Source organism: Alexandromys fortis, unplaced genomic scaffold (assembly GCF_014885135.2).
Source record: "Alexandromys fortis isolate MF-2015 unplaced genomic scaffold, M_Fortis_MF-2015_v1.1 scaffold_54, whole genome shotgun sequence".
NCBI classification, from domain to species: Eukaryota; Metazoa; Chordata; class Mammalia; order Rodentia; family Cricetidae; genus Alexandromys; species Alexandromys fortis.
The window spans coordinates 4,366,079-4,389,345 of NW_026067958.1; the positions used below are offsets into that span (position 1 = coordinate 4,366,079).

The 23,267-nt window shown below is 44.6% G+C and overlaps 2 protein-coding genes across 15 annotated transcripts in view; one reads left to right on the plus strand and one right to left on the minus strand.

Moving 5' to 3' along the window:
• Positions 1-23,267, plus strand: part of Kiaa1217 (KIAA1217 ortholog) — a 479,642-nt gene that overhangs the window by 289,250 nt on the left and 167,125 nt on the right. The window lies entirely within an intron of this gene.
• LOC126507857 (THO complex subunit 7 homolog) lies at positions 22,275-22,792 on the minus strand (the record flags this gene model as incomplete). Its single annotated transcript, XM_050152696.1, has 1 exon — positions 22,275-22,792. A coding segment is annotated over one exon (375 nt), but the record flags the coding sequence as incomplete, so codon positions are not given.

A 23,267-nucleotide genomic window follows, 5' to 3' on the forward strand; every position in this document is an offset into this window, starting at 1 on the left:
GGAAGAGTCTCCCTGAACCTGGGACTCCCAGTTTTCTCAGAGAGGCTGAAAGCCAACAAACACCAATAAATTACATAACCGACCTCTGCGGGCCCTAGTCTCCTCTTTGGTGACGCCATCAGAGAGCGGTTAAGGTTTGATGTGAGCACAAATGGAGAGCTTTGTTACGTCACTTAATAAGGCTCGCTGAGAGAGCTGAGAGTCACAGCTGCTCCCAGACCTCCTGAGACTTCCGGTATTTTCTGAAGGTTAACTTCTTTAGGAGCCACGATCACTAAGATTCTGCCTTTCAACATATGCAGTTTTGGTTCCCCTTATAAGCCAGACTCCAGCCTGTACCCCTATTTTCCTCAAATCTGTCTTCTCTCATATTTTTCCTTGCTTATCAGAATAATATGTTCATTGCTTAGAGCAATGTTACTCAACCTGTGGGTTAAGACCCCTTTTTGGGACTCAAATGACCTTTTCGCAGGGGTAGCCTAGGACCATCAGAAAACAAAGATATTTACATTATGATTCATAACAGTAGCAAAATTACAGTTATAAAGTAGCAACGAAAATAAATGGGATCCCAACAACATGAAAAACTGTATTAAATGGTCGAAGCATTAGGAAGGCTGAGAACCACTGACTTAGCGATTGGTCATAGCTACACCTAATTCCAAGGACTGCTGTGAGGCCAGGCAAGGCTGTGTAGTGCTGTGCTGGAGAAGAGGTAGATCTATCTGTGTGGCTCTGGGCTCCATGTCATTGCAATCAGGCAGGAGATAGCTGGAAGAACTATCTGATTTTCCTTAGAGACTGAATCTGATGCTGCCATGGTTTCTATGTTCCTGGTGGCACTGCTAAAACACCCTCTCCCTCTCCATCTCCTACCTCAACCCTTCTGCCCTCCCAGCTGCCACTGAAGCATCCATTACAGAGCTGAAGTCAGAGAGCTCCCCTGAGCCAAGCAACGTGATTCTCTGTGATACTTACTGCTGAGAGGACTGTGTGTGTGTGTGTGTGTGTGTGTGTGTGTGTGTGTGTGAGAGAGAGAGAGAGAGAGAGAGAGAGAGAGAGAGAGAGCACATATTTATGTATAGTTGTTTGTTTCATTGCACTGAACCACCCCCTCCAAAAAAATTATTAGATGGCCCTTCATGGCGCCAACAACGTCATGCTTAGTGGGATGTGGTGGCTTCCTTCTCATAAGGAACCACTGAGTTCAGCTGGAAATGGTTTTCAGATGAACAGAAATCCACCGGTGTTTGAGGGAATTTTCTAGCGAATCAGAATATTCTTTGGTTGTTGGGGGGAGGGTAGGTAGTGGGAGAGGAGGGAGGGAGCAAGGCGTGTGTGTTAACTCCGTGCTTCCAGTCCTAAGACATGCAGAACTCATCCTGACTGCTCTGATTCCTTCATTCTCTCTGCTCTTTCCTCCTCAGGAATATTGAATCATACTCAATAAGCTGTCAAGTCCATGGGGATTTAAACTCTACTTATCCCTATCTGCCTCCTGTCAAAATAGTCATCACTATAGAAAAGGAAAACCAAACATGCATTCTCCCAGGATGAAGTGGGACTCAATGCCCCAGCTTGCAAGGGAATTTTTCTAAAAATGTCTTCTGAGAAGCATTCCCCAGGTGTCTGTAATAGGATTCCCTTTCCCGTGCCTCTGCATGTCAGCAAGATCTGTATAGGCTAGCGTCTAGAATCTAAAAATCCAAGGTTTAAAAAGCTCCGAAATCTGAGACTTTCTGCATGCTTGACATGACAGCACTGGTGGGGAACTCCACACCTCATCTCACAGTGGGTCACAGGCAAAAAGAAAGTCAAATCGAATAAAAGAGTTACCTGCAGGTTTCCTATATAAGGCATAAATGAAGCCAAGTAGATTTTATGGAACTCCAAAAAGCAGTCTCATGTGTATGCCAAAATTTTTCAAACATCCAAAACATTTCTGTGGCCAGGAATTTCAGGAAAAGGTGCTTACCCTGCATTAAGCCCAGCTTTGGTGTGGCTGTCCAGGAGGTCACGGGAGAACTGTCACGTTAACGTCACTCGTTCTAGCCATGCACCAAACGACAACTCCGTAAGATTTCGGCTAAGCCTTATGCGCTGTTCATCTCTGTCTGAAACCGAGATCTCCTCTCCTTCCGATGGAGTCAGAAAGTTTAATTCCTCTTACAAGTCCCTTCTATAAGATGGCACAGGACTTTCCAGTTGCCTTTGTACTTCCTTCTGCACACTTCAAATCCTCTCTGGATTGCTAAGGGAACTCCTTCAATGCAGATTTGTCAGCAGTCATTGTATTGGAGTGTTTAGAAACTATGGGAAGACTACAGTCTGTAGTACAGTCATTCTTTTTCCTTTCCAAGTATCTTCCATCTGTTGATCGTCTGTGGGTACAGAGGACTCGACCATATGTAAACATCTCTCCTTTCTGAGCGTGCTTTCCTGGCGAAGCTTCATAAAGTCAAGGCTGGGGGATGCATCTCTTTATACTGACTGTCCTGTTCTATAGTTCCTTGGATGCTTATTTTCATGAATTGAGCTTGTAGTGTAATTTCCTCAGTGTGGTTTACGGTCTCAGTCATGCAGATGACTTTTAGGAAATCTGTAATTTCCCACTAGCTTTACTGGCTACAAACTGGTGGCCTCAGACAAGGCATTTAATCTTGCCTAATTCCATTTGCATAAACCTGAGTTGAGGGTTGAAGTGGGTGATCTCCAAGTTCCATTAGCTTCAACGTTGTGGAACTGAATGAAAAAATAGTTGTAAAGACTGGACTGTCTTTATTAGTTCCTAGAGTGCCATCCATTTGAAAGAAGTACTGATATACAGACTTTGAACAAATGATTGTGACTGAGGAAAGTCCAGCATCTTGTCCTTGCTAGCATGGAGTTACTCCGGAAGGCAGAATGTTGTGGCCTTTTCATTCGGTAGCTTGATTTGGAGGACCGCTGTCTTCAGACTGTAGTAGCTGGTGAGCATTGTGTACAAATGTATCGCAGGGCCACAATCTCAGGACACAGCAGACACAGGAGTTTTTCGTTTGTTTTGTTTGGGTTTGGTTTTGGGTTTGGGTTTCTCTGTGCAGCCTTGGCTGTCCTGGCCCACTCCCTCTATAGACCAGGCTGGCCTCAAACTCGCATAGATCCACCTGTCTCTGCCTCCTGTAGTGCTGGGATTAAAGGCGTGTGCCTACACACTTAGCTCACAGCACACTCGAAGGTGAGAAAGCTAACTGAAAAACAAATGATTGCCCTTAAACCTAAGCATTACCCTAATCACAGAGCATGGCTGCACATGCCTGACCAATTTCATGAAGACAGCAGAAATAACAGCAGCTGTCAGCAAATCTAGAATCATTTTTTTATTAAAGTTTTAAAATTAAATTAGATATACCATACATGAAAACAAACTGTGTGGACATCCACTTCCAAAGTTAAGCTTTTACCTCAGGTCTCAGTTCTTTATAAACTTAGCTGTGATTAATATTTTCTTTGGCTAGCTTCTCCCCGAATGGTGTATGCACGTTTGAATAGATAGATGTATGTACATTGATGTAAATTATGTGCACTTTGTGCTCTGCTTTTGAATCTTCAAGTGATTCCATATCAACTAAGGCACAGTTCTTCATGACTGCATTGTTTATCAATATGTAGATTACAAAATAAGTGATCCTTTTTCTCATCCCCACCTTTCTTAACCTGTGACTCCTGTATTCTGTATTCTCAGAAAGGCAAGATGCTTTATGTGTGATGGTTTGTTTATGTATCTCAGTGGGTCTTCTTTCTAGCTCTACTATGTATAGGGTAAATTTCTAAATGGAGAATTGATCAAACGTTTAAAGATTTTCACCAGGACAGTTGTATCAGCGTGGACATCTGCACACCATATGGTGTTAGCTCATTATTGCCTACCCAGGGCTGTCAAAGTTTTAGTATTCTTTTTTTAAGATTTATTTTATGTGTAGAGGGTTTCACCTGTATGTGTGTTTGTGTATGAGTGGTACACACAGAAGCCAGAAGAGGGCACTGGTTCTCCTGGAGTTGGAGTTACTGGTGGTTAGCAGCCCCGTGTGGATGGTGGGGATCTAGCTCAGGTCCTCTACCGCAGCAGCCAGTGCTCTGGGCTGATGAGCCATCTCTCCAGCTCCAAATCTTCAACTTTTCTCACTTAATGAAGGAAGAAACTGTCTCGTTATCGCTTACGTGTTTAAAGTCATTGACGTTGAGTAACGCTTCCTTCATGCCTTCTAGTCCATGTAGTCAATTTGTGGATGTGGAAAGTTTCCGTTTGTGTTTTTGCCCAGTTTTAATTGGTTAACAAAACCATTTCATATACCAAAGAATTTACTTAAAAAGTAATTACATTTTTTCTCCCTTCCCTGTCCCTCATATCTCCTCCTTTATCCCCTTACAAATTGATGTCATTTTTTGATTATTATTATTGTTACATAAGTACATAAGCGCAGCCCAACGAGACAGTTTAGTGTGGTTTGTGTGTATATGATGTCAGGACTGACCACATGTATTGGATAATCAGTTAGGGAGTTCTTCCCGGGGAGAGGCTAATTCTCCCTCTCTCAGTAATTAGTTCTCAGTAGTTGCTTATAGCTCTTTGTCTAGGGCTGGGACCCTGTGAGATTTCCCTCTTCTGCATTAGCAAGTCTGCTCAGGTCATGGTTAGGCAGCTGAATTGTTGAAGTGCCATGGGTATTAGAGCTTTCCTGTCTTTTCTAGGAGGCATAATCTCACAGCCCACTTGCTGGCCCTCTGGCCATTACAATCTTCCTGCCCCCTCTTCTGTGATATTCCCTGAGCCTTAGGTATAGGAGTTCTGTGGTTGGTGTACCCACTGGGCTAGGGTCCACACACACAGTAACCCGTGTGTCCTTGTATTGTGGCCTGCTGGGGCTTTCTGTACTGTTTCAGTTGTGAAAAGAAGCTGCATTGATGAGGAGATTTGAGCAGTGCGTACCGCGGGCATAAGGATAAGTTTTAGAAGAAAGTTACCTACTTTTGTAATTCTTGGAGAATTTCATCCATTGGATTTTGATCAGAGTCACCCCTCCCCCAACTCCTCCCTGGCCCACCTCTCCATTCCGTACCCAATCCACTTTGCTCCCTCTTTTTCTTTTAAACCCATCCAGCTTCATGCTGTCTCTGTGTTCTTGGATGTGTCTGTCCATTAGAGTCTGTTCCTCTACCATGCGTCACATCCTGAAAGAACGCTGCCCACCGTCCTTCTCCCAGCAGCACTCAACGCCAATGCTGCTATGATTTTAGGTGTGGAGCAAGCTGGGAAGGAACACCGACTTCTGCTCCTTCGCCATGGGAGCTCTCTATGAATGCACTTCTGTTTCCATTTTCTCCTCACCTCACAACTACTGGCAACCATCACCCAAAAAGAATCAACTTTTCCCATTATATTGGGTATGCACAAAACTAAAAATAAATAAGATTTAAAAATATCATCTCGAATGATATTTTAAATGTCTTCTCTTGAACTCTCATTTCTGTGGTAACGTTCTATAAATAAGGCATCGCTGCGCCTGTTTACACACTTATTTGTAGGAAGTCAACCAGAAAACGTTAGTATTTGCTTGTGCTCTGCCTTGCAGTTCATGGCTCATTACGGAGTTTGGGTTGGCTCCAGTCTGGCTGATTTCATAGAAACAGCTGAGGTCTGGTGGCAGTTAGACACCTGGTCATTCTCTGAGGTAAATCTTGCTGAGCAGGAAGCTGAAGTTTGGCAGTAGATTCCAAGAGGTAATTCTGACCTTCTAGTTGGAGAATGTGGAAAATAAGACCTTCTTCCTTTAGCTAATAATATTAAAAGTGAAAGGATCTTCCTTGAGCTTGTTGGACATTTTCCAACAGAAGATGAGCTTTTAATAACAGAAATGTATCTTTTCATTTAACACAGATCTGTACTTCCACAGGGTCTGAGCACAGCCCCGCGGTGAAATCTCCTTATTTGTACATGCTAGAGTGGAAAGGAAGGCTCTGCTGCTTATATGGAGAGAAAATAAATGAGATTCCTCTCCACCTTCCATATGTTTAATGGGAGGATTGTCCTAGCTTCTAATTTTAAACTGAGTATGAAGTCAGAGAGCTGGTACGATTCATATCCGATTTATCTCAGTAACCTGCAATCTCTCCGCAAGAATCCACTATCAACTATCGAGGTGGCTAAACTACCCTCAACTCATGGAGCAGTTTGCCTGTTTCTTTTCACTTAACAAACAGCATTGGTAACTGTCTCAGACTCCACCCAGAGAAGCACTGTGGCTTCATTAACAAAAAGGTACACACTCGAAACTGGAGAGATGGTCCAGTGGTTATGAATATTTACTGCTCTTTCCGAGGATTTGAGTTCAGACCCCAGCATCCAAATCAGGTAGCTCACAACCACTTGTGACTCCAGCTCCAGGGGATCCGATGTTCTCTTTCGGCCCTGCAGACACCTGAAGTCATATGACATCCATCTGTACTCATATAGCATATCTGTATATGCAGACACATGCATATACATAATTAAAATTCAATCTTTTTAGAAAGGTATATACCATACATTCTATTACCTTAGCCAAATATTTAAGAAAAATGCTCAATCCTATTAACTTGAGATAGCAAGTGTAGCGACCAGAACAATTAATATTGAAAATAAACATCTTTCTCCCATCCTACAATGCATGGCTATGAGGAGAGTGGCAGAGGGCACTTGGGGACAGCTGTAGATTCTGGCAAAGAACCGACTACTTCACAGCAATATGATGACACGTGTCTGGGCTAAGTGCTGTTTACAATAGAAAGGGATACCGGGACTGCAAGCTCACAAAGGGCACTGTACCTGTGTTCAAGGTAAGGGCACGGGTACCCCAACGAAGAATGAAGGGACCAGAGGGACCACAGCTAAATGAAATGTGCCCAGGATCTTTATTCAAACTTGATCGAGCCCAGAGTCGTTCCTCTCCAGAGAGAGATGTTAGCATAAGGCTTAGCATTGTCTAAATGAGCAAGTGAGGAATTGCACACAAAAGAAATTCTTGGGAACATGTTTCCCTTCCAGCTCTTCCTATTTTTTGAGATTCTTTGTAGAGAAGCTCCAGCTGCGTGTGTTCTCCTCTGTGCCCTTTTCCTTTGCTCTGCCATCTTATTGGTTGCCCGCAGAATGCTTTTCAATGGAGGTAAAAAGCCCATGGCATGAAAACTACCGTCTTAAGTATTTAAAGGTCATGCTTTCGTGGTTTTAATAATGTTCACATTGTGTCATGTGTGTGTGTGTGTGTATGGGGGGACACATACGTGCTTATGCTGGGCTAGAGATTGACATCAGAATCTCCCCTTCTGTTACTGTCTGTCTTATTTTAAGACAAAGTCTCTCATTGAGCCCAGGGTTCACCATTTTGGCTAGTCTGGCCGAGAACCCCAGATCTGCCTGTGTCTGCTCCCATCACTGAAGCTCCAGGTGTGAACCACCACACCTGGGTTTCTACTGGGGGCCTGAGGCTCTGAACTCAGATCCTCCTGCTTGTACAGTAGCACTTTACCAGCTGAACCGTCTCCCCAGCCTTGAAACACTACAACACGGGAGCTCTGTGTCTATTTAATCATAGCCCTGTCCCCAAACCTGTCAATCAACGTTTAATTTTCTATGAACTCTGTGTTTGACTACTTCAGGCAATTCATGTAAGAAAAATAATTAGGTATTGAATTTTGTATGTGTGACTGTTTCTTTCTCTTAGCACAATGCCCTTAAGCCTCATCCACTTTGCGGAATGTTCCCTTTGAAGGCACAATAACTCTCCACTGTATGTTGTATTAGTTAGTTTTGCATTACTGTGACAAAATGTGTGACAGAAATAAGTAAAGGAAGGATTTATTTTTTCTCAGAGTTTAAGTGGGTTGAGTCCATAGTCTCTTGGCCCCACGTGCTTGGACAGAACATCGTGGTTGGGGGTGCCTATGGTGGAAACCCCTTCACTTCGTGATTGATCTGGAAGCAGGCCACAGTGGGAGGGGCCAGGGATAGCTCTCCACCGGCAACCCACTTCCTCCAGTGACGCCCAACTTCTTAGTCTTTCCACAACCACTCAAAATAGGGCAATAGTTGGGGACCTAGCATTCAAAATATGAGCTCTTAGGGCATTTCAGACACAAGCCACAGCTTATGGATATTTTGCTTACTGATCTTTATGAGCATTTGGACGCTGTCTTTGTCCACTAGACAACGAACTTCCAGACTATGAATAACTACAGAGTTGGCTCACTGAGGCTGAGGGCTCATAGCGGAAGTGTAAAAAATTGCATTCGAAGTACATTGCAGTGATTGATGGCAATCCCCTCCACCTCCTCACTTCAGTTTAGACAGATGCAGCAGCCATGAAGGAAGCCAAAGGACTAAGGTGGCAGTGACCCCCTGAGGGAAGGATGCCCCTTATCCTAATCCCCAGCCGTGGGCTTGTTTCCTTAAGCATAGGGTGCCATGCCCTCACTAGCCCTGCTTAAGGGCTTTGCTAGAAAACACTCAGAGGTTGGAAAATAGGAGTGAAGGAGCCATTTAAACTTCCGACATCCCTTTCTCCTGCTGTACTTCCGTCTACAGTACATTTCTCAGGGTCAAGGAGGGTTGGGGGCCATAAAACCTTGGCGCTTTTGTTTTACATATGCTGGCTCTGCCCACGCTTAGCTGTGGGTGTGTAGATAAGCATTTAACTGGGATTTTGTCATGGGGGGGGGACTCATAATGCTTACATCACCAGTTTAACTTTTTAAATTATTTTATTTTCATACTTAGGGATTGCTCTGTTGACCCTAGAGAATAGAATGAGAAAATATACTAAGATAAAGCTCAGAGTAGTAATTAAAACAATACACACACATTAGAAAACAGGGCACTTTCCTTGTCAGGCTTAGTTTTGACTGTTTATTTTTTGAGACACGGTTTCTCTGTGTAACAGTCCTGGCTGTCCTGAAACTCACTTTGTAGACCAGACCAGGCTGTCCATGAACTCACAGGGATCCGCCTGTCTCTGCTGGAATTAAAGGCGTGCACCACCACAGCCCAGCTGTGTGTGTGTGTGTGTGTGTGTGTGTGTGTGTGTGTGTGTTTTAAGAAATGCTTTGGGAAGTTCTTTTCCAGCTTTAGTGAAGTAAATAATTGATAAGTGAAAACTGTATGCAAAACACGAGATTTGATATGTAAATATCAAATCAACATGTGAAATGGTTGCCACAGCCAAGTTATTAGCAAACCCTTCACTTTCGCCATGATCATGCTTTGAGTTTCGACCTGAAGAAACAAGATGGCATCCACATCCAAACGCCATTGAAAACCATTTCCTTCTTTCAGAAAACTGTTGAAATTTACTGAAAAGTATTGCTAGCCTGGAAAACTTATAAGGACTACCAGGAAACTTGCTTCTGAAATACAAAGCACTCTAGTTTATTTCGGTATGCACACAATAGACTCAACCTGTTTTACAGCTGTGCATTCGATGGTAAAAATTTAGTTGATGGTTAACTAGAAATAAATATAAGAGCACCAGTGTAAGCCGAGTGGTGGTGACGCACGCCTTTAATCCCAGCACTCGGGAAGGCAGGGGCAGGTGGATCTCTGTGAGTTCGAGGCCAGCCTGGTCTACAAGAGCTAGTTCCAGGAAAGGAACCAAAAGCTACGGAGAAACCCTGTCTTGAACCCCCCCCCCCAAAAAAAAGAGCATCAATGTAAGCCTAGCATATGATTAATTAGGAAATGAAGGATATAATTCCATTAAAGCTTGCTTGACTTCTGTGTTATTTTAGGAGCAGTCCCAATGTGAAACCAGATACATACATATAGCTAGGTGTCCATAATCTGACTGGGAGATACAGGCAGTTTTAACTCAGCGTGCCTAGCATAGTGTAGCAAATAGACCCATTCATTGGCTCCAGTTACATAGCTACAGCAGGCATTATGTTCCTTTTACCTTATCTCAGGTTTCAGAAATCTTTTTAGTTTTTAGTTAGTTTGTTTGATTTTGGGTTTTCTGCGGGATGTTAGAAGATACACTGTACACATTAAGAAATCATGTCTCCTGCAATCCCTTAGGTAATGGAAACCAGAAACCCAAGTTCAGAGTGGATCTCAAGAAGAAACAATTTTCACGCTCATTCTCCAAGTGGTGATTTCAGGAAAAAGTCCTGCTGGCTAGGGGCATAAATGTGGGGTCTACCAAAGAGTGGCTGGTGCTCTCTCTGAGCTTGTCACTAGTCCTGAAAGAGCTGAAATCTCTCGGCTGCTGCATTGATTGTAATACATGCATTGCAGCCTAGTGTTCCTGTTAACATATGACCTTTATCATTTGGAGGAAAACTTATGAAGGCCAGATGTAGCCAGCATGAAATACAACCTCCGCCCCCAGCTGTCATCCCCTCCTAGCCTGTGTTCTCTGGGAAGACATTTGAGTGGAGGTGGAGGAATGAGCTGAGTGCTCACCATGTGCCACACCCTCATTTATTCCATGCCTTCCAGACAGCAGCTTCGGGTAAACTACGTGCCAGCCTCCCATTGTGCAGATAAGAAGATTTCCAGGCTCAGGCAGGCTAAGGTATTTGGCAGATCGTACTTTTACAACTGTGTTTCCCTTTGCAAAATACTCTATGAGTATAAAAAGGTGCCAGGCCTCCTTCTCGTAGAGGAAAGAGGTCTTAGTGTGTACACAGTTATGGTGGAGGTCTGCTGGACACTGGGATGTGTGTGTGCCAACAACAAACAGCCAGTAAGGAAAGCCAAGCACATGCCGGGTGTCCACAAAGAGAACATCGTGGAGCATCAATGGGTAGAGTGCCTTATCTTCCTGGAAGTACTCTATTTCAAAGTGGAAGTGGCTGGTATGTTCATGGACAGCCCTGGTCTTCACAAAAGATATTCATACTCTAAGGAAATGATCTTTACTCAAAATGCCTAGAGCTCAAAGGGCAGAAAGAAGAAAGGAGAAAGGCTTGGGGTATGAATAGAATCTCCACTCCAGAGAGAACGCAGAGGTTAAAGCAGGCATGGTGTGTGGCTCTTCTTCACCCCTGGGAAAGGTGCTTAAAATTGCTTGTTTTATTCTCTGCACCCTAAATAATTTTTTTTAAAGAAAAAAAAGATGATACTTTTTTTTGGACTTTTAAATATTTTATTACAATACCAATATTTTCCACATTTTACATAACAAAAGGCTTACTTTTGTAGAAAGGTTATTAACTATAATCAACTGCTATTTTTCATAGTAAGAGGCACTAAGTATAACTTTCCAAACAGCTTGTAAAGGGGCCTTTTGTAAATAAGTGTGGGTATTTTTATTCGCATGACAAACAGCAATACATAATCAATAGAAGACGATACTTTTTGAGGTTAGTACTCAGAACCTCCCAAACGAAAAATAATGTGTTTCTATGGTCCAGGTGACCTGGCTGCCGAGCACTGACAAGGGCAGCAAAGGATGGAACCGTCTGTGTCACGTAGTTCCATGAGTGGCCAGAGTGGGAGGAGTGGGAAGAGTGGGGTGGTTCACACTGAGCAAACCAAGAGGGTTTTACTATAAGATAGCTTTTAGTGCCCTCTCCCGGCTTAGACAATATTATAGAAGCTCCATCTTTTTCTGTTTGAGTCTTTAAAAAACTCTTGTGTTGCTTGCCTTTTCGGGGTCAGGGGAGGGAAATGTGTCTTCATGATTAGTTCAAAGTACTTAAACCGTAAAAGTAATTGTATAAAGCTATCCCTTTAGAGACGACATCCCTGGAAGGACACACAAGCTTCTTTATGTGTCAGTAGTTGACTTTGAAATAGAACGTATTTTCCCTGTAGTTCAGAACCTTGGAGTTGTTCCTGCTAGCATGAGATTAAGTGACAGAACCTAAGACATTTGCTTTAAACAGACTGGCCCAATGATCCTCTTCCTACCTGTAGGAGGTGTCTGCAAAGCAGGTGGGCTGAGAAGTGAAGTGGGGGCAGGGGAGAAAGCCGGTCACATCTTGATCACGCGGGTTCTCTTCATGGTTGGTCATACCTAATGGGCCATTGCATCTTCACACTCAAGTTTTGGGGAGAGTGACTATGTGATTTATAAATTGACTTTTAGCATCTAACATTCTAGAAAATTCCCATCGGCTTTCCTTACCCCCCCCCCCCCACACTTCCAAGTGTATTTTCTTCCTTGCTCTGGGCTTTTTTTAATTTCCAGAGAAACTGCTGGTCTTCGTGACCACACCCTTTCCAGCCAGTCCAAAGTGGGCATGCAGGCGTGTCTACACTGGCCTCCACAGTGAGTGTGCGGTGGTGTGTGCAGGGTAGCCAGTCTAATCCTCCTATTCACTGTAGAGTCAGGAAGTTCACATCTTGGGGAAGTGGAGCTAGAGATCCAGGGAGAGATCCTCTGGGGCTGGGGAAAACTCAGGGGAATGAAGTTGTTGCATTTTGTCAGTTATTTCTCTTCTAGACTCTTTTTCTCTTTCTTATTAATGTTCCTTTAGAAGATACTATCACTACACTTGGTAGGAGTGGCATCCACTTATACAGGGTGCTGTGCTCTTTTTTATGTCTTTCACATTTTGTATGGTACTGGGTGGGGTTGTCTAACCCAGACTCTCCCACATTCTACACATCCCACCGAGCTCTCCAGCCCAGATGCATCTCCAGCTTTCATCTCCAGTCTCTGGGTGTGGCATGCAGATTGCTGAGATATCAGGAACAAAGAGTGTCCTTGTCCTCATAACTTCCCTCCCTAGGGCTTACTCCTGGGCCACTACCGTGCCTGCTCACAGGGATGGCCCTATACCCTATGATAGATGATGGATAGATGATAGATAGATAGATAGATAGATAGATAGATAGATAGATAGATAGATAGATAGATAGATAGATCGAAGTCCACACAAGTTGAAGTCAGGTAGCACCATGGGGAACTGGCCAGGGTCACCTAGCCTCTTCCATACAGGCTCTCATAAAGGGCTGCTTGCCCATCTAGATTGTTCTCCTATATCCCTATCTCCCTATCCTTGAATGGCCACACTGGCCTTGGTCCTTCCACTCGGGTGAGACCTTCTTTCCTGTCTGTCACATTCCTGCCTCTCCAGGAATAGGAAGTAAGAGTCTGTCAATGAATTAATCCACAGTAGAACCACATTGGATCACAGGTTCACCATTGATTGTTTTAGCTGACAAAGGGCTGCACTGAGAAAGATGAATGAGGGTCCGCCACTAAGTCCGAGGCTGTGACATCTGCTGCCCATCAAACACCTGCCTTCTGCATGGAAGAATTATAGGTTACATAATATCCTTGCATTTACATGAAATTAGTTAATTTCAGGGCATATATATACTTTCAGTGTAAGCCTGAAAACATTTTCCTTATCCTTTTTATAAATGAATATGCTGATCTGCCTATTATAGATTATAGTGCATAGAGTGCCGCCATTTTATTTTTTCTGTCCACTAATAAAATGCCTGGTTCAAACCTTACTCTCCACTCTGGATTTCAAAGCTCTTCATTTGCATCTCAAAGTCAATCCCGTGCAGAAAAGTCTGTCAGACTAGGAATGGGTGGAGTCAAGGTTATTCTTGCTCAACAGTCTTGCCTTGAAAAAAGAGGGAGTTACCGTTCCCAAAGACACAGGAACTATGCTGTGCTTTATCTGATAATATACAAGGGCGATTTGTTAGCTTAGGGAGAGAGGTAGGAGGTCATCATGCTACTTGGTAAATTAGAGAGACCAGGCACCAAAAGGAAAGAGCCTGCATGCCAGATGTCTCCTCTAAGAGTTAAATTATTGGGCAGCAAGGATTGTGAATGACCTCCTCAGCTTTGCCCTACGCTCCCATGCCCGGGAGTACTACCCAAGTGGGGAATGTGACTTTGTAGAAATTTGGGGACTGATAGCCAGCAGTTGTCCAGGTACTTGAGGGGTTCCCTAAGGCAATGTTGGAGGATCACAAGAGTGTTATGGTCTCCTTCAAAATCCCTGCAGTAACTCTATCCCCCTCCTGTCTCAGACCCCGGTAACCTCCTGGGACTTGCACAAGAAAATAAGATAGGGATCTGTGTGCAGAGTGGGTTTACACTATCCAGGATGGGTTCACACCATCCAGGGGACTCATCTGGACATAACTCTTCCTTTGCCCTCTGAACTTCGGCTTCCCACAGCCTCATTGTACCCCAAAACTGTGAACCATTTCTCTTTCCCTCCTATACCTTCCAGAACCCTGCTTGCTTGTTGCTCCCAGCCCTGCGGACATGCCTATAGAATGACCACATTCAGATACGTTTCCCTCTAGGTCTGTTCTCTTCTGTTTTCAGTTTCAGTGATCCTGTGATTTTTGATGTTTACAAAATTCCATGGTAAAGGTTTTTCTGTAATTTTTCCCCCTTCTCCTGAAAGCGTTCTTGGTAATCTTCCTAAACGTTTTTTCAGTGTCTTTTGATGGCCCTGCCCAGTACCCTACACACCGCTGGTAAGCTGTGGCTACTGAGGGACGAGGTTTTCAACCTTCTGCTCGAGGTTTTCAACCTTCTGCTCTTGGTATTTGCAAGCAATTAGCAAAGTATGTTTAGAGTTGAGCTGTTATAGAGGCTCATTCCACTGCAATGCCCTGTAATTAGAAAGATAAGGTCTCAACTTCTTCAAGAATCCAGTCTTCTGATTAAAAAGGATTGAACCCTGTATTGTAAGTGACTGGAGTTCACATAGCTAGCAGAATACACTAATTCCCACGCTGTGATTTCAATGTCAAAATTTTATAGTTGTTTTGTTGTTGTTTCATGCTCAGATTATCATTCTAAAATACAGTGTTGAAAATGATTTGTGGACTAGGAAGCTAGCTCAGTTGGGAGAGTGCTAGTGTCAGCCGGCTGGCCGGTGGTGGCACAGACCTTTAATCCTAGCACTTAGGGTAGGCGGGTGGGGCAGAGAAAGGCAGATCTCCATGAGTTCAAGGCTAGCCTGGTCTACAGGATGAATTCTAGGGCAAGCTCCAAAGCTACAGAGAAACCCTGTCTCAAAAAATACAAGACATGAGTTCCATCCCCAGAACTCGTATTTTAAAAAGCAGGGCAAGGTGGTGCCCATTTGGAATCCCAGAACTGGAGAGATAGAATTAGACTCATCTTAGACATCCCTAGGGCTTGATGGCTAGCCAGTCTAGCCAGATTGATGGGCTGGAGGCCAATGAGAGACCCTGCCTCAAAGAGAAATGTGAGGCTCTTAAGAAATGATTCTTTAGATTGACTTTCTGTCCCAGCCCCTACACCACCTCATGCAAGAATCCATATAAACACAACACACACACATGCACACACACACACACACACACGTGCACACACGAGTGCACTCACCTACCCGCACATGTACACACCCAAACATTCAGAAAATAGCTTGTGGGCTACAGATGTAGTTCAGTGTAGACCACCCGTTACCATGTACAGAGCCCTGGCTTCCTTGCAAAATGACAATAGCAGTTTAGAACTCTGGCATCTGTTGTGTGGTGTTTATAACAGGAATGGTGCTTGGTGGTCCGAACTAGAAGTTTGCAGCCAGCCCATGTGTTGTTAGAAGAAACCGTCACTCTTCCTGCATTGTTTTTAGCAGTGATATGGAACTCTCTAGAATCACAGTTTTAGAGGAAGGCATTTTTCCCTCACCCAAATTTAATAGATTTTACAGAACTACTTTTCTCTGGAATCATTTAGCTGGCTCTGACGTTTAATAAGCCAGGATATAAAAAGGCAGGCTGAGTCCAGCATGGAGTTCTCTAGGTTTCAGAAGACGCAGGCTAGCAAAGGTGAGCAGGATGGGTGGGCTGAGTCCAGGAAACACGGGATCAGGGGAGCAGTCGCATGGGCAGGTGATATCAGGGGATGATGTGGCTGCCAGCATCTGCCACTATGATTGTCACTGGTTTATCATCTTGATAAAAGTTTAGCTTCTGGAATAAGTCGACTTAAATGATAAAAATAAATCTTTTCATTGTTCAAGTGAAATAAACCCAAGGCCAAAGTGTCAGCATCTTGTGGATTTACAGGGAGCTTTCTTCTTCCTGTATCCATGAGCATCAGGGGTTGGTCTCTCCTGATGTTTTTATTAGGGCACTAACCCTGTCATAGAAACTCCATCCATATAAACTAGTCACTTGTGAAAGGTTCCGCCTTCAAATACCATCACATTGGAGACCAGGGGTTCAACCCAGGAATTTAAGAAACATTTAGACATTGAGTATTAACTCAGGAACTGGGGCCAGGTGCAATGGTGAGCTGTGGGGCTGTAGAGACAGTCATCCTCTCGGGAACTCTTTCTGTGCGTGTCTGACGTGCCTTCTACAGAGCCGCACTAGCGTCCCACATAAGAGCTTTACAGTAAAGAGGTTTCATACAGTTGATGTCCCTTGTGGCTCTTGCTGACCCCGTGAAGACAGGGCAGTGGTTTTCTTTGCTAGTTTACAAAGTGAGCCCCGGTGCTTTAATGGCCCCAGTGTAAAATCCATTGTTGGTTGGAATAACTTGTTCAAAGTGAGAAGCTAATGAATGCTGAGCCTGGGCTGAGAGCTCACGTCCTGTGTTCAGGCTTGTCTTAGGTCATCACTGTGGTAGAACACCATGACCGGAAGCAGCACGGGAAGGAAAAGGTTCTTCTTACAACTCTCTGGCCACACTCCATCGTGGAGGTAAATCAAGGCAGGGACTGGCACAGAAGTTGAAAAACCGCTGCTTACTGCATTTCCTCATGGCTTGCTCAGCTTGCTTTCCTGTACAACCCAGGACTTCTGCCCAGGAACCACACAGTTTACTGTGAGCTGGGTTCTTATACATCAATCACGAATCAAGACACTACCCCACAGACCTGCCTACAGGCCAGTCTTCTGGAGGTATTTTCTCAATTAAGACGCCTTCTTCTCAGGTATGTCTAAGTTTGTGTTGAGTTGGCCAAGCCGACCACCACAAGAGTCTTCCTGGATACAGGACATGGAGCTTTGCCGAGAACAGATCCAACTCAGGCCTTCTCTGAGGATAACTTTGTGATGTGCGATTCCTGGAACACCTGGGAACTCCCATTTTGGGAGGCAACAATGATGCGAAGCTAAAATTCCCTTAAAGATTTTATCCATCTCTTCATCTGAATAGAACTCTGGAGCCAGAACTAAGCTTGAGTCACAGGAAGCCCGGGTTTCTGATCCTTATCCTGGTGGTCTACAGACTGCTGTGCCCTTGCCTGTCCCTCAGTCCCATGTGTACAACTGCCAGCCAATGAGAGTTTGCACAGCAAACCCCAGATGAAGCTCAGCTTTCCTGCTGGTACCCGTATCTGAGGTCCTAACATTTCTATACAGTCTGCTGAGGATCTGTGAGGCTCTGGAGTTTGGATCTGTTTTCCAAGAGAAGGGAGATAGATCAGAATTCAGATATTAGCCCACCTCTCCTCCCTATTAAAAGGCCACCTTAAGCAGGCCTTCAGTGTGAGAGGCAGTTCCTGAAGCAAAGCCTTCTGGGATAATGGCCCCAGCTGGTGCAAGCTCTTGTCATCTCTTCTACAGTGCTTACATCCTCAGAAATAGCAGCTATTGAACCAAAGCTGGAATGTACTCCAAAGCCTTTGAAATAATGAAAGGGGTTTGGAAGCTCTTCCCACTTCCTGCCCCCTTCAGGGGCTCTGAGTCTTTTTATTTAAGTTTCAAGTTCTGTGGGAGGAGGTTTTGGTGAAAATTGAAAAGGAGCCCTGACAAGCAGAAATTCCATCACATGGAATTTCCCTCCGTTTGAGAAGGTACAAGAGCACCCAAGACAGTAAAAGCAGAGGCGGCGAAGAGATAGATCAGAGCACTCTTGGAGTGTTGATAGTGAGGTTCATGTAGTGTTGGGCTTGGTCCAGGTCTCTGGATCTTGTAGGCCTGCTCGGGCTGTGGGAACTGTTGCCCAGGACACACATCTAAAGTTGTAAGACCTACTAGGTAGCCTATTATCAAGAAGTAGGCTTTTAAATCAAGCAAGCCACATGTCATAGGGTTTTATTGCTGTGAAGAGACACCATGACCACAACTCTTATAAAGGAAAACGTCACCGGGACTGGCTTCCAGTTCAGAGGTTTAATCTATTAGCGTCATGGCAGGAAGGCTTGCAGACAAACATGGTGCTGGAAAGGTAACTGAGAGTTCTACATCTGGATCTGCAGGCAGCCAGAAGAAGCTGGGAGCCACTAATCCTGGCTTAAGCTTCTGAGACCTCAAAGCCCACCCACTAGTGACACACCTCTTCACACCTACTCCAACAAGGCCACTCCTCCTAATAATGTCACTCCTTATGAATCTATGGGGGCCTTTTTGTTGTGGTTTGATTGGTTTTGTTTTTTCGAGACAGGGTTTCTCTGTGTAACATCCCTGGGTGTCCTGAAATTTGCTTTGTAGACCAGGCTGGCCTTGAACTCACAAAGATCCATCTACCTGTCTCTAGGAGTGCTGGGATTAAAAGTGTGCGTCACTATTTCGGGGGTGGGGAAGGGAGGAGGTTAGTCAAAGCACCACACTACATTAACCACAAGTCCTAAGGCCTGCTGCCTCCTTCCGGCTTTGCATTCATTCGTTCTGTAAGTGACATGACAAGGAAGTGCTGAAGATGCCTCTGCTTTGTGATGCTCACAGTGTAGACAATGGGAAGTTGGGGAGGAGACAGGGAAGCAAACACACAAATGCATTTATTGTATCCCTAGTCATCTCTGTGTCACTGGAACAAAATGTCCCAGACAAGCTACTCTATGGAGAGAAAAGACTGAAATTGTTTGGTTTGGAGGGTCAAGGGAATGGTGCCTCTATCAGCTGAGTGCTGGAGTAGGCCCATAGCAGGTGATGGGAGCCACTGTTGACAGAAGTGGTCACATCTGAGTCTGTCCATAGACAGAAAGAGCCAAGCCAGAAACAGGCCTCCATAGCAGTCTCCATGAGACAACCGCCCATGTATCCCATGAGAACTCCCTTCCAGAGGTCTCCCGCTTGGAAGCACCTTCCTAATATCACCCTGATCTCCCAGGAGGTGCCACCTCCCACAGGTTCCACCGTCTCCCATGGTACCATCCTAATGACCAAGTTTTCAATCACAATGGATCCTTCACTGACCCTCCACACCCAAACCACAGCTTCTATGTGTGACAGGTAATGTTTGAGCTGGACACCCAGTGGCGAGAGGCTACAACTGTGTGAGGCATTCCTTTGGGTACGGTTCTAGAAATATCTGTCTCCTTTGCAGAAATGACCTGAGCAGCGTCCTCCCAGACACAGTAAACACTGGGCGGGAACATTTCCACTTCTGCCGGCTTCTCTTCCTCCGCTGTGAGTGGGGAACGTGAGGACTTAGGAAACAGTTCCTCTGTCGGTGCACTGGTTGAGCCTCATACTGTTGTCTTTCCTTGGCATGAGAATCTCAGCTGTTCCAGTTCTCTCCTAAATATAGTCTGATTCTTCTAGATTGAGAGATGGATATTGGGAATCAGAATGGGAAGTGAGTGGCGGGTGAACAGTACAATTCTGAGCCACTTCTATAGCATTGCCTGCCCATCAGAACAGTGGCTGTGTGTTTGCGTGTGTGTGTGTGCGTGTGTGTTTGTTGGACATCACAAAAACTGGTCTGGCTCTAGGCTATGTTCTGTATATTTACTTTGCGGTACAATAACTTTTTCCTCTCCAACCTACAACAATTAATAGAAATCATTGTATTACCCTTCAAATCCACTGCATGGGAAGCCAGCGATGTATTATAAACTAAGGCGTCGTTTTAGGACAACGTTTTCCTAGGACAACACAACACACACACACAAACACACACCTGCACCTCCTCTAAAAGAAACCCATGCAGACCAAAGCCGCAGCTGAACCAAAGTCCATCCAACCTGGTGAATCCCTGAGTTTGTATTGGGGTTACTGACAGGGGTGGGGGAGGGGCTACTTACAGGAACAGGGATGACTTAAAATCTGTATCCCAGAAAGTCCTCCCTGGCACAGATGAGGACTCAGGAAAGCTGAATCTCTGAGGCTCTCTGCCCAACTTGTAGACAGCAGGTCAGGTCCAAGAGCTCTCAGAGATGCTTGCTCCTCCTTCCAGAATCCTCCAGGCTCCACCTTTGCCAGAGTGTGACCTTTTATTTACCCAATGAGTCTCGAGTTCAGAGGAGACTGCCATGCAGATGATGTATATGGCATTCATTTGTTTTGAAAACAGCCAAGCGGGCTCCCTACTTTGACTCCTGCTTCGGAGGTCCCAGCCACGCCCTCCTGCAGGTGTCAGTCAGGCTTCTACTGAGCCTCACGTGCTGTGCTCGGGGGTTTTCATAAGTGATGTGATCTCGTATCATATAACACTGTAACATAAATACATCCCTGTGTCTTCTGGTGAGAGAACTGCACACGAAAGACACCCCATGCAGTGCACACGGTACTTAAACTTAGTGCTGGAGCTGAGGCCTGAACTGGTTCGCTCCTGCCTCTTTCTGGAGACGGTAGTTGCAGCCCACCCCATGGTCACTGTCAGATTACTTCACTCTTAGGTTCCTCAGGAAAGGAGAAATTCCCAGGACAGCAGTTTCTAAGGACGTCTGCGCTGTGCCCTTCTTCATTTTGTTGGACGCTGCCCCCACTTGCCCTTTAGAGATAAACAACAATTTTGACGTCAATTATAAATATTAGCCTGGCTTATTGAATGTCATGGAGGAAATGATTTTGTTCCACTCTCACTGTTTTAAACATTTAAGGTGATTTTATTATATGATTGGATTCTTTCATGGAGTAATTTTTCTTTAACATCAAAGAACCTGAATTGGCTTTGATGACCTGTTACAGATGGTCTGTGTGTCTCCAGGGTAGACTGGTTTCTAAAGTGATTTCCCCAGCATCTGCTTGTGTTGTGCTCTTTGGTTTGCGTCATGATGACAAAACCGCGTCATCCTTGGCAGATCTGCTAAATGGATGAGACGCGTAGTCATCCTCGCTCCATCCTGTCACAACTAACTGCGGTGTCCCCACGGATTGGCCAGACACAGCCAGAGTGGGGGTGAGCAGGAGACTCTGAAGCATATTGGGAAGGACAAAGTTTGACGCAGAGCCACCAGTGGCGAGGGTGTCCTGTTTCCTCCAGTGCCCAGGGTGTCAGCTGCGTCCTTCCATCAGGCTGGATGCTGCTGAACGTGCCAAGCTCAGGGCACCCCCTCGTGGTGTAATGGTCCTTGTTCCACAAGAGAAGCCAGCAGGCCGCTTAGAGGTCATGAAAAGGCTGCACAGTTAGCTGCATTCTTCCTGTTTTCCCCACCTTCAAAGCTCCCAAACAAATGAACCCTCATATTCTCTTTCTATTAAAGGAGAATATTTCTATTCTCTTTTCTATTAATATCAAATGCCGAGGAATTTGGGGAGGGATAGAAGCAAATCAGAAAAACAAGCACAATAATTTGATGCCTGTTGAAATAGGAGCGGCGGGGCTGCGTCCCCGGCACCCGGCCGCCCACATGGCTAGGTTATGCCCCCAAATAATTACACGGAAACTGTATTCTTTCAAACACTGCCTGGCCCGGCTAGGTCCAGATTCTTATTGGCTAGCTCTTACATATTGTTCTAACCCATTTCTAATATTCTGTGTAGCCCACGAGCTGGCTTACCAGGGAGGATCTTAGCCTGCGTCTGTCTGGAGCGGGAGAATCATGGCGACTCTTCCTCTAACCTTCTTTCTCCCAGAATTCTCTTCTGTATACTCCGCCTACCTAATTTTCTGTCCTATGAGGGCCGAGGCAGTTTCTTTATTATTAAGAAATCACTCCCACATCAGATGCCAGTCCCATGAAATTTAAAATTAATGTATTTTTAAATCATAGGCGTAACTGTGTAATTTATAAAGGATAAAGTTAAGAGTTAGTATAGTCCCACAACCCACAGGATATCCATGTTAACGTGTGCCCTCTGCTCTTCTTTGATAGGCAGAGAGATTCAGAACTGAAAGGAGTTGTCTTTTTTTCTGGCATGGTTTTTTTCTGCTCAATTATATGTGCAAACTTCTTCTTTTGTCTAGAGACACAGCTTTGCTGTGTAGACTGAGCTTCCTCGAACCTGTGATCCTCCTGCATCAGCTCATGGGTGTATGTTGCCATGCCCAGCTGTGTGTGAGTGCCATTGTTAGCCTCTGTTTTCCTTGGCCCAAGCATGAGTACCCCCATGTTCACAGGACACTGTACAGACTCCCTTAGGTTATGGTTATTTCCTTACAGTTTACCACTGTAAACAGACTTGCTGGATTTTAAGACTTCTTTTTTTTTTTTTAATATTTAAAAGCAAAGCATTTCACTGCCAAAGTTGAAGCATCTCAAAAGCACAATAAACCAAACCCAGTAAGCCCATGCAGCTTTCCACTGTCCCTGTGACTAGGGACAGTCAGCCCATCTACGGCTTAGAGTCTGTTTCCATGGTACTTTCTTGAACTTCATCCACCTCTGACAGCTTGTCGTCATTCTCCAATGTTTGTTGAAGTTCGTGGATAGTACTAAGAAGAACGTGAAATTGTTTCCGTCTCAATTCCAGCTTATCTTCAACACTTTCTTTAATATGTGAGAGATGCTCCAGTTCTTTGCCCAGAGCCTCTAGCTCCTTCAGTGTCTCATGCCTGTCGGGATGATGCTGGATCACTTTTGCCAAAGCGTCATATTCTTGTCGATTTTTTCGTATTCGTTTTGCTTGAAGAATTTGCTTTTTACACTCAGCAATCTTCTCATGTGCTCCCGCAATACTACATTCTATTTCTTTGTATATTTTTTCATATATTCATCACCTGTCATTAAATCATGTGTCAACAACATAATTTGAATTATCTATTTTTATTGTGTGTGTATGAGTATTTCACCAGCATAAATCTGTCACCACAAGTCTGCGTGACTGATGTGGCTAGAAGACAGTGTCAGATACCCTGGAACTGGAGGTACTGGCAGTTGTTGGCCATGTAGGTGTTGGAAGAGCAATTAGTCCTCTTAACTCCTGAGTCATCTCTCCAGACTGTTGGCAATACATTATTTAAAGATTTGTTTTTATTTTATAGCCATACATTTGTGTGTGTGGTTGCCATTTGTATGTGATTACACGCAGAGACCAGGGAGGGCATGAGATACCCTGGAGTTGGGGTCACAGGAGGGAGGATTGAGCGTGGAGTCTTATGCCTCAGCCTCTTCTAACCCTTTCAGTACGCACCACTGTCTATGCGCTCCCAGTTTGCAGATGAGGAAAGTTAAGTTGGGAGAAA